Genomic DNA, 11,794 nt, shown 5'->3' on the forward strand with positions numbered 1-11,794 from the left:
CCTTTGTGTTCAGACACCAATGAGACCAGCAGCTCTACATTCATCTTGCCTCGATGCATCTTCTTGGTCTACTTACTTCCTCTTCGTCGTTAGGTATCAATGTGTGCTCGGCAAGACCGTTTTGTGCTTGAGCGCCACCAAGTCGTGTTTAGTGATCGACTGATATTGATATTTTATAACCGATACCGATACCAATTATTTGCATGTTTATGTGCCCGATAACCGATATGCAGAACCGATATTTATTTACTGTTATAAAGTAAATAAATGACTGAGTGAAGTAAGTCCATACTTCACTTTGGTTTTTCCTCCTTTCAGTCATCTTAAAAAAAGTGTTGAAAATTACCAGTCTTTCATGTTAAATTTAATCTTCACATTACAACAATAAAAAAACATTTTATTTAAAGCATCAGCAGCAACACTAATATTAACAATAAGCTAAATAAATGTAGAAGGTCTAATGTTTTCAAATGGAGAAAATGAATAAAGGAAAGGAGTCATATCAACTTCATTTGAAACTACAGTTTAAGTAGGTTTATAAGATGTTTAATAGGCTAAAGAGTGAATAATAATTCACTGCATAATGTTAATTCACTGAATAACATTCTATGGAATATTGAAATATAACAAACAAAACATCGTATTTTATTGCACTTCTCAACTGGCATGTTATATCAGAATTACTAATAATGGTTTTGTCGTTCTAGATTATGAAATGCCTGCTGACAGAGTGGTTTATCTACGCATTTACACAGAACTATACTCAAGTTTGCGGAGATAATAAATCATTAATTTCCATAGAGTTGTATCTATTTAGATGTTTATTAGCGAAATAATGGTTATATAGTAAATGTTAATACAATTTAGGGTGTTTTAAACAAGTGAATCTTGTTAAAAGTTACATGCGGTGGCCGTGCTGGAGCATTTCCTGAGCATCAACCCGGTGAGTGAACAGCAATATGAAAGCGGCTTCATGAGACTAATGATGAGCATAGACAACAGACAGAGAATTCAATTTAGCGTTTTTATTTCCTGGGATCTTGACGGAATATCTTAGCCTACGTGACTCTGACTTCATGAGATGATGAGCATATAGATAACAGAGAGCGAATTAAATTCAGCACTTTTATTTCCAACATGTCCATTCATGTCTTCATATTATTTAATTCACGCAAAGTTACGTCTTTATTGGGACAGGACTTGACGGATTATCTTACATGACTCCGTGAGTTCGTCTCTATTTCTTTGAGCCAAGCTGCATAAACTGCATATCAGGCATTTATGTAACACATCTCATTTGTGCATTAATGGCTGTTATGTTAAATAAAGTTTACTAACTACAGTAAATCAGGTACCCGTGCACGCCGTTGTTGTTGTTGTCTTGTTTCCCCTCAGATAAGCTGCAATGGCGATCCTGCGCGCAATTCTCAAAACATCCACAAGATGTCGGCGTTTATCGGTGAATCCGATATTACAAAACCGATATCCGATTGTTGTAAAATGCTTAAATATCGGGAAAAATATTGGTAAATCGATATATCAGTCAATCTCTAATTATAACAGATTTTTTTTTACTGTATTTTTGTTAAAGTAAATCAGGTACCCGTGCACGCCGTTGTTGTTGTCTTGTTTCCCCTCAGATAATGCAACGCGATCCTGCGCGCAATTCTCAAAACATCCACAAGATGTCGGCGTTTATCGGTGAATCCGATATTACAAAACCGATATCCGATTGTTGTAAAATGCTTAAATATCGGGAAAAATATTGGTAAATCGATATATCGGTCGATCTCTAGTCGTGTTTTACTGTAACTTCAGCAGCTCCAGGCACTTGAACAAAAGCGGCAATCTCATTGGTCGGCCAGTTTTTAACATGGTGCGTCAAACCAAAAAAAACGAGCCAGAGGCGTTTTTTTTTAATGACGCTTTTACGACCTCGCGTTTTGCACGCCGGTGTGCACACTCACATTGGTGCCCTTTGTTTAGTCACGAGACGTTAAACGTCGGCGATAATCGTGCACGATATTCGTCCCGGTGTGAACAAGCCTTAATGCTTAAAAGACTAAGTAGTACATAAAACCTTTTTGTTTCAATCAATTTCATAGCATTTTATAATTCATGTTACAGAGCCAAATGCATCAGGTCTGCTGAAATAAAACAATGATGCAAAAAAATTGATCCTTATTTCTGAGTATTGAAGTGACATTTAAATACTCAGAAATAAGTATTTTTTGCACATTTTGTAAATATGTTCAAATGTATCTGTACTCTACTTGTTTTATATAACAATAAATCACTGCCACAAGGCAAATTTCACTTACAGCATGTTACAGTATTTATCTGTAACTTCATAGCAAGGTAAACTGAAGTTAAATTGTAACAATTTTTATACACACTGTCATTAGGTGAATTCCAATTAAAATATGAGTTATATGTACTTATATAGAGGGGGGTATATGTTAAACTGTAGTATTTTTTTCTGTAACAGATTTGTAGTAATATACACACAGCAGTGTGGTAAATTTTGAGTTGAATTGTAAATTATCTGTAGTTTAATTGTTTCATAAAAATACACTCTAATGAGGTCAATTTCACTTAAAATATTTAAGTTATCTGCACTTAAACTATTATTATAATAATGTAAACATTTCACTTAGGTATAAGTTAAACTGCAGTATTTTGTCTGCAACGATTTAAATTAACGTACAATTGAGGTCAAATGTCCAAGTGAGGTAAAATGGAAGTTAAATAGTAAATTATCTGTAGTTTAATGGTTTTATAATGACAAACACTGTAATGTGGTTAACTCTAAGTTATATATACTTAAATTGCTTTATACAGTAATGTATACATTTCAGTGAGGTACTGTATAAGTTCAACTTTGGTAATTGATCTTTAATAGTTTTACTGTAATTTACACACTGCAGTGAGGTAAAATCAAAGTTGCATTGTACATTGAGAGGTGTAAATTCAACTGTAGGCATGCTTTCAAATGTGCTTGATATGTAAGCATTACAATGGGGTGAATTTGACTGAAATGGTAAAATATATATACTATAACAATATAGTGAGGTGTATAGTCAGCTAGTAATTTATCTGTAGCAATTTTTTGGTAGGCATATGCATTGCAGTGAGGTACAATTACAGTTAAATTGTAATTTATCTGTAGTTGAACTCTTTTATAACCATTGCACATTCCACTGCACATAATAATTATTATTATTAGTTTAAATAATTTATACACACAGTTATGTAAACGCTGCATATAAGTTTAGCTGGAGTAATTTAACTGTTTTATAGTAATGTAAACATTAGCATGTGGTGAATTTGCACTTTATAGGTAAATCAGAGTTGAGTGATGGGTTTGTTTTACCTGTACGCCAGTGTCATGCATTCAAACAGGCGCGTGAGAGTGGGGTCGATGCTCAGCCGTCTGGAGCTCAACGGACCGAAGCTGTAGGTCTGGCAGTCCGGTTTATTAACGCTCTCAAAGCCATAATTACCAGCATTATAGAGAGCCGCGCTTCTCCTCCTGACCGAGTCGCTGTGCGGCGAGGACACCATGAAGTGCCCGCTGTGGATCACCTGAGTCCGCCGGACTGATCCGGATCCCGCTCCGGCGTTCACACTGCGCAAGTGCTCATCCGGATCCGGATCCGAATCGGACTCTGAGTCCTGTCCGATCCGGCTGGACTCTGAGCTTTCTGAGTACTCTGCCTTTGCCATCGCTGCTCAAATGCAGCCCACTGAGGAAGCACACTTCACTCTGTAGTACTCCACTGCATACTTAGTACTGCATACTTAGTACGCAGAGCTGCAGGTCAAAGATCAAGTGTCATAAAATGATCAAAACTCACTGATTAAAACGCTGCATCTTGCAGTTTCAGACTCTTGACAGTCTAAACTCGAGCACAATTATGTAAGAGTTGATCTGATGTGCTGTGACATATTATTGCTATTATTAGCCACAGTTACTTTTTTTATTTTTTATTGAAAACATCGATTTATTACAATGAAAGATAGCCTTTAGCAATGATCAAGAACAAAAAACCTGTTACGAGGGATTTAGAATAATAACAAGGTAAAGAAAGCACGTATCAAGATAAAATAAGAGTAAAATACATTAATAATTATCAAAAACTAAATAATAATAATACAGATAAATAACAAATGTACTTTTCTTTTTGACTCAAGTATAGTTAAGAAAGCTCTTCTAAACAGTCTGTCTCAGTTCACAGATGATTCAAAACCTTATTTAAAGTCTGGTATGTTTTAACTGCTTTTTTGTTTCTTTTTCATTTACAGGGGGTTCAGCGAAACGTTTTAATTCAGAGCAAAACGCAATCAAATTTGGTTTAGAAGCTGTAACTTTACACTTATGAATATGACCTTTTCCAAGCAAGCACACACTGTAAAAAATAAGTGTAATTTTAACTGTAAAATTTTGTAAAAACGTTTCATGTAAATTTACAGTAAAATGCTTTTAGAAGTAAAATAACAAATCAATGTATAATTTACAGTCAAAAACTGTAAACTGATATTCCCAGAATTCCCTGCATGACTCTACATTTGAAAGTATTTTGTTTAAATAATCATGTTTTTTTAATAGTTTTTGTTATTAGTTATGTATATTTGGGCTTTATGTTACATCTGTTGTTTAATGAAAGTTGAATGCATTATTTAAGTATCACATGTGTTACCATGATGGTGTTTTGTGTTTGCATGAATGACTCTGTGCACCTTCTATATATCAGTATATACTTCTGCTTGTGGCGAAGCGAGCTTTGATTCTTCATGTGGCTTTCTCTTTTACCACCTGCATTATTATGGTGGTTGTCAATATGTTAAAGGTACAAAACAGATTTTAATAGCAGTGTGCATTGTTGAATTGACTGGTTTACATTCACATTTTCTTGTTTGTAAATTACAGTTTTATACTGTAAAAATTACAGTTTTTGGCCATAAATGTGTTTACAGTTCTTCTGTATTTTTTACAAAATTATTCTGGCAACCACAGCTGCCAAAATTATTTTGTAAAAACTACAGAATTTTTTTTTACAGTGCAGGATTTTAACAGCATTATTTAAAAGAGCAGATCCGGTGTTACGTAACAAAAACAGGACCGTTTCTTCTGTGATATCAACAAGGTTATTAAAGGAAGTAAAGATCAAAGTTGAAATCTCAATCCAAAATGGTACTATAAAGGGACATCGAAAGAACAAATGAAGCACTGATTCATTTTCAGATCCATAAAGAGAGCATTCTGGGTGAATATCCATAAATTGAGATAAAAATAACTTGCAGGGGTAAAAATTGTGAAGGATTTTAAGATGGATTTCTTTAACTTTGTTTGGTATCACAAGATTATTATGACCAGACCATGTGTTACACAAAGATAAAGAAGGATAAATCCGTTTCCATGAAGTCATTGCTATAGGAGCAATACTGCTTATAGAGAGTAATGTTGCCAAAATTATTTTGTAAAAACTACAGAATTTTTTTTACAGTGCAGGATTTTAACAGCATTATTTAAAAGAGCAGATCCGGTGTTACATAACAAAAACAGGACAGTTTCTTCTGTGATATCAACAAGGTTATTAAAGGAAGTAAAGATCAAAGTTGAAATCTCAATCCAAAATGGTACTATAAAGGGACATCGAAAGAACAAATGAAGCACTGATTCATTTTCAGATCCATAAAGAGAGCATTCTGGGTGAATATCCATAAATTGAGATAAAAATAACTTGCAGGGGTAAAAATTGTGAAGGATTTTAAGATGGATTTCTTTAACTTTGTTTGGTATCACAAGATTATTATGACCAGACCATGTGTTACACAAAGATAAAGAAGGATAAATCCGTTTCCATGAAGTCATTGCTATAGGGGCAATACTGCTTATAGAGAGTAATGTTCTTCTGATATGAATATTATTGCATTTTTTATCTAACAAGCCAATACCACCTATCATTAATCAAGGAATGTCTTCCTTTAGTCCTGTCACGCTGCTCAAACGCAGCCCACTGAGGAAGCACACTTCACTCTGTAGTACTCCACTGCATACTTAGTACGCAGAGCTGCAGGTCAAAGATCAAGTGTGATAAAATGATCAAAACTCACTGATTAAAACGCTGCATCGTGCCGTTTCAGACTCTTGACAGTCTAAACTCGAGCACAATTATGTAAGAGTTGATCTGATGTGCTGTGACATATTATTGCTATTATTAGCCACAGTTACTAGTAAGAGTAAATATGGCCTCGTAATTGCGATTTTTAAATAAACATGCACTTTTTGTATCTATCTAGTAAAACGGATCTACAACATTGTTGTAAGACGAGATAAATACAAAATAAATTACTAAATTAAATTCCTACTACTTGTTTCGCTTCTGTTTCAGCTTTTTATAACCGTTTCTTACGATGTGTCAGTAAGTTGTTGTGTTTTAGCGTGTGTGTTTGGCTCAGTGTTATTTTTTTAGGATTACTGATGAACTAATGTACTTTGATTTGTATTAGTTATCTAGTTTAGTTACAGTTGTAGTCATGTTGTAATTTTATTCGTTTTTTATTATGTCTATATAGGTTTTTTATTAAGTTGTAGTTTTATTTAATTTGAGTTATTTCAGTACTTCAACATACAAAATTGAAATGAAATAATATATATATATTTATATATATGTATATGTATGTGTGTGTGGCTGTACACACACATATGTAGTTGTTTTTTGGTGTTTGGGTTAGTGTTATGTTAGAATCATTATTATACTTCTTTTAATATTTTGAATTGTTTTTAGCTTTATTTTTTGTTTTCATTTAAATGTTTAGTTTTGAAATGTTGTTGTATGCATTTGTCATTTTTATTTAATTTCTTTTATTTTCTTAAATGTGTGTATATATATATAGTATTTATAGAGTTTTAGCTTTTAGTTTTAATTACTTTTTCTTATTTGTAAGTCGCTTTGGATAAAAGCGTCTGCTAAATGAGTAAAAGTAAAGTAAAGTAAATTAGAAATAATTCATACTGTGTATAAATGTTGCATTTATGTTGTATTTATTTCATTTTTATCATTAAAATTCTTTTTCAGGTAACATTTTAGAAAGGGACTGATACTGATACAATGTGTATCACAAAAGGTCAAATTAAAATGTACTAAAATGTAAATAAAGACACTCTACTGTAATATTATTTTGATCATATTTGTTTTAATTTCAGTATTTATTTTAAAATTAATAATTAAAAATGTATTTAATGTTTTATCACATACAAAAATAACAATCTTAATTCAAATAAATAAGTAAATAAATAGCACTAGGTTTAAAAAAAAAACGTATATTTAAATGAACCTAAAATATACAACAATAAAATAATAATAATAATATGAAGTGTGACTAAATAGCTTTTATAGATTCGCTTGACAAGTTTACGGACTACAAATCCCATGAGCGCTGAAGAAACATCCGGTTATGTGTGACGTAAGCGGAAGAATAAAAGCCGCTGATTGGCGAGACCAGCAGCTGGTGTTATTTTCGTGTTTTCAGTGCTAGGCTTCTGCTCGAAGTGTTTGTAGTTTAGTTAAATCATGGACGCGGTACAGAGACGCAGATCCATGTACAAAGGCACGACTCCACCGTGGAAAGAAACATACCGGAAGGTAAATAATGTGTGCTGAGGAGTCTCGCGAAAGCTGTCAACAACAGTCCAAGTCTTGTTATAAATGAAGGAAATTCATTCTATTTTACAGGACAGTTACGATTAGAGTTTGTTTTGAGACATGTTAGTAATGAAGCGCATCCTGTTGCTCCTTTATTCCATCACAGTAATGAGAATTAGTGGTGATTTCTTCCTTAAGGCAGTAAATAATGCATATATTTACCAGTCAGAACATGGCAAAACTCTCAAAACCTTGTCTAACCAACCTAAACTCTTCCCTAGACCACAAAGTACTGATATGCATACATTTGTGTTACTAAAGATCAAACATTTCAAATAAATATGTGACCCTGGACCACAAAACAAGTCCTTAGAGGCCATTTTTAAAAATTTAATATTTTGTTTTCAGATCGTCATCTGAAAGCTGAATAAATCAGCTTTCCATTGATGTATGGTTTGTTAGGATAGCTCAATATCTGGTAGAGATACAACTATTAGAAAATCTGGAATCTGAGGGTGCAAAAAAAATCTAAATATTGAGAAAATCATCTTTAAAGTTGTTCAAATGAAGTTCTTAGCAATGCATATTACTAATCAAACATTAAGTTTTGATATATTTACGGTAGGATGTTTACAAAATATCTTCATGGAACATGATCTTCACTTAATATCCTAATGATTTTTGGCATAAAAGAAAAATGTATAATTGTGACCCATACAATGTATTGTTGGCTATTGCTACAAATATCCCCCAGCGACTTAACACTGCTTTTGTGCTGCAGGCTCACACATATGAAATAAACACACTGAAATTGATCAATATTATGTGGAATGTAAATATCATCTTGCATAGTTGATCTAAATGTATTTGAACTTGTATATTTATTTTAAAATTAATATGTCTTCCATGCAAAGTACAAGTTTTGGAGACAAGGATGACATGTTATCACTTCATTATAATGCATTTTTAATTGAACCGCATGAAAGGCTTTGAGACGCCGGCGTGATGATATAACGGTGTGTTGTGTGTCTCCAGCGCTGTGTGGAGCGCTTGAAGAACAGCCGGTCGAGGCTACTGGAGAAGTTCAGACAGGTGGGAGAGGATTCGGGAGGATCGAAGCACTCGCTGCTCGTGCAGGAGGTGATGGAGGAGGAGTGGAGCGCATTACAGTCGGCCAATCGGAGTCTCCCGTCGCTCTGGAGCGGAAACGGCATCAGAGATGTGTGTATTAAGCACTGCTTTTGACATGAGAGCCTCATGTTGTTCCAAACCTTTCTGTTTTCTATACGATAAAAGCAGTAAGAATGTCAAAGTATCAGAAAAGCATTATTCTTATTAATTTTAACAGTATGTATACATGTATTTCCATGTAACAGAACAAGAACAAAATGTGTGTGTGTCTGTGTGTGTGTCTGTGTGTGTGTCTGTGTGTGTGTCGGTGTGTGTGTCTGTGTGTGTGTCTGTGTGTGTGTCGGTGTGTGTGTCTGTGTGTGTGTCTGTGTGTGTGTCGGTGTGTGTGTCTGTGTGTGTGTCTGTGTGTGTGTCGGTGTGTGTGTCTGTGTGTGTGTCTGTGTGTGTGTCGGTGTGTGTGTCTGTGTGTGTGTCTGTGTGTGTGTCGGTGTGTGTGTCTGTGTGTGTGTCTGTGTGTGTGTCGGTGTGTGTGTCTGTGTGTGTGTCTGTGTGTGTGTCGGTGTGTGTGTCTGTGTGTGTGTCTGTGTGTGTGTCGGTGTGTGTGTCTGTGTGTGTGTCTGTGTGTGTGTCGGTGTGTGTGTCTGTGTGTGTGTCTGTGTGTGTGTCGGTGTGTGTGTCTGTGTGTGTGTCTGTGTGTGTGTCGGTGTGTGTGTCTGTGTGTGTGTCTGTGTGTGTGTCGGTGTGTGTGTCTGTGTGTGTGTCTGTGTGTGTGTCGGTGTGTGTGTCTGTGTGTGTGTCTGTGTGTGTGTCGGTGTGTGTGTCTGTGTGTGTGTCTGTGTGTGTGTCGGTGTGTGTGTCTGTGTGTGTGTCTGTGTGTGTGTCGGTGTGTGTGTCTGTGTGTGTGTCTGTGTGTGTGTCGGTGTGTGTGTCTGTGTGTGTGTCTGTGTGTGTGTCGGTGTGTGTGTCTGTGTGTGTGTCTGTGTGTGTGTCGGTGTGTGTGTCTGTGTGTGTGTCTGTGTGTGTGTCGGTGTGTGTGTCTGTGTGTGTGTCTGTGTGTGTGTCGGTGTGTGTGTCTGTGTGTGTGTCTGTGTGTGTGTCGGTGTGTGTGTCTGTGTGTGTGTCTGTGTGTGTGTCGGTGTGTGTGTCTGTGTGTGTGTCTGTGTGTGTGTCGGTGTGTGTGTCTGTGTGTGTGTCTGTGTGTGTGTCGGTGTGTGTGTCTGTGTGTGTGTCTGTGTGTGTGTCGGTGTGTGTGTCTGTGTGTGTGTCTGTGTGTGTGTCGGTGTGTGTGTCTGTGTGTGTGTCTGTGTGTGTGTCGGTGTGTGTGTCTGTGTGTGTGTCTGTGTGTGTGTCGGTGTGTGTGTCTGTGTGTGTGTCTGTGTGTGTGTCGGTGTGTGTGTCTGTGTGTGTGTCTGTGTGTGTGTCGGTGTGTGTGTCTGTGTGTGTGTCTGTGTGTGTGTCGGTGTGTGTGTCTGTGTGTGTGTCTGTGTGTGTGTCGGTGTGTGTGTCTGTGTGTGTGTCTGTGTGTGTGTCGGTGTGTGTGTCTGTGTGTGTGTCTGTGTGTGTGTCGGTGTGTGTGTCTGTGTGTGTGTCTGTGTGTGTGTCGGTGTGTGTGTCTGTGTGTGTGTCTGTGTGTGTGTCGGTGTGTGTGTCTGTGTGTGTGTCTGTGTGTGTGTCGGTGTGTGTGTCTGTGTGTGTGTCTGTGTGTGTGTCGGTGTGTGTGTCTGTGTGTGTGTCTGTGTGTGTGTCGGTGTGTGTGTCTGTGTGTGTGTCTGTGTGTGTGTCGGTGTGTGTGTCTGTGTGTGTGTCTGTGTGTGTGTCGGTGTGTGTGTCTGTGTGTGTGTCTGTGTGTGTGTCGGTGTGTGTGTCTGTGTGTGTGTCTGTGTGTGTGTCGGTGTGTGTGTCTGTGTGTGTGTCTGTGTGTGTGTCGGTGTGTGTGTCTGTGTGTGTGTCTGTGTGTGTGTCGGTGTGTGTGTCTGTGTGTGTGTCTGTGTGTGTGTCGGTGTGTGTGTCTGTGTGTGTGTCTGTGTGTGTGTCGGTGTGTGTGTCTGTGTGTGTGTCTGTGTGTGTGTCGGTGTGTGTGTCTGTGTGTGTGTCTGTGTGTGTGTCGGTGTGTGTGTCTGTGTGTGTGTCTGTGTGTGTGTCGGTGTGTGTGTCTGTGTGTGTGTCTGTGTGTGTGTCGGTGTGTGTGTCTGTGTGTGTGTCTGTGTGTGTGTCGGTGTGTGTGTCTGTGTGTGTGTCTGTGTGTGTGTCGGTGTGTGTGTCTGTGTGTGTGTCTGTGTGTGTGTCGGTGTGTGTGTCTGTGTGTGTGTCTGTGTGTGTGTCGGTGTGTGTGTCTGTGTGTGTGTCTGTGTGTGTGTCGGTGTGTGTGTCTGTGTGTGTGTCTGTGTGTGTGTCGGTGTGTGTGTCTGTGTGTGTGTCTGTGTGTGTGTCGGTGTGTGTGTCTGTGTGTGTGTCTGTGTGTGTGTCGGTGTGTGTGTCTGTGTGTGTGTCTGTGTGTGTGTCGGTGTGTGTGTCTGTGTGTGTGTCTGTGTGTGTGTCGGTGTGTGTGTCTGTGTGTGTGTCTGTGTGTGTGTCGGTGTGTGTGTCTGTGTGTGTGTCTGTGTGTGTGTCGGTGTGTGTGTCTGTGTGTGTGTCTGTGTGTGTGTCGGTGTGTGTGTCTGTGTGTGTGTCTGTGTGTGTGTCGGTGTGTGTGTCTGTGTGTGTGTCTGTGTGTGTGTCGGTGTGTGTGTCTGTGTGTGTGTCTGTGTGTGTGTCGGTGTGTGTGTCTGTGTGTGTGTCTGTGTGTGTGTCTGTCTGTGTGTGTGTGTGTCTGTGTGTGTGTCTGTGTCTGTGTGTCTGTAGCACAAAGCCAGTCATAAGGGTCGAAATTGAGATTCATACATCATCTGAAAGCTGAATAAATATCTTTCCATTGATGTATGGTTTGTTAGGATAGGATAATATTTGGCTGAGATGCAACTATTTGAAAATCTGGAATCTGAGGGTGCAAAAAAATCTAAATATTGAGAAAATCA

General features: G+C 37.8%; 2 protein-coding genes across 3 annotated transcripts in view; one reads left to right on the forward strand and one right to left on the reverse strand.

The window, feature by feature from the left end:
* mlxipl (MLX interacting protein like) overlaps nucleotides 1–3,739 on the reverse strand; it is a 41,518-nt gene extending 37,779 nt beyond the window's left edge. For both annotated transcript variants that reach the window (XM_016280615.1, XM_016280616.1), the window contains exon 1: nucleotides 3,374–3,739. In XM_016280615.1, the coding sequence (XP_016136101.1) occupies nucleotides 3,374–3,726 (353 nt within the window). In that variant the 5' untranslated portion in view covers nucleotides 3,727–3,739. The remainder of the gene's footprint in view (nucleotides 1–3,373) is intronic.
* A 3,750-nt stretch (nucleotides 3,740–7,489) lies between these two features.
* Nucleotides 7,490–11,794, forward strand: part of rpain (RPA interacting protein) — an 8,409-nt gene continuing 4,104 nt past the window's right edge. Inside the window, exons 1-2 of the mRNA XM_016280619.1 lie at nucleotides 7,490–7,649; nucleotides 8,685–8,870. Of these exons, the coding sequence (XP_016136105.1) occupies nucleotides 7,578–7,649; nucleotides 8,685–8,870 (258 nt within the window). The 5' untranslated portion in view covers nucleotides 7,490–7,577. The remainder of the gene's footprint in view (nucleotides 7,650–8,684; nucleotides 8,871–11,794) is intronic.

This window comes from Sinocyclocheilus grahami, unplaced genomic scaffold (genome assembly GCF_001515645.1).
Source record: "Sinocyclocheilus grahami isolate Dianchi unplaced genomic scaffold, SAMN03320097.WGS_v1.1 scaffold142.1, whole genome shotgun sequence".
In the NCBI taxonomy this organism is placed as follows: Eukaryota; Metazoa; Chordata; class Actinopteri; order Cypriniformes; family Cyprinidae; genus Sinocyclocheilus; species Sinocyclocheilus grahami.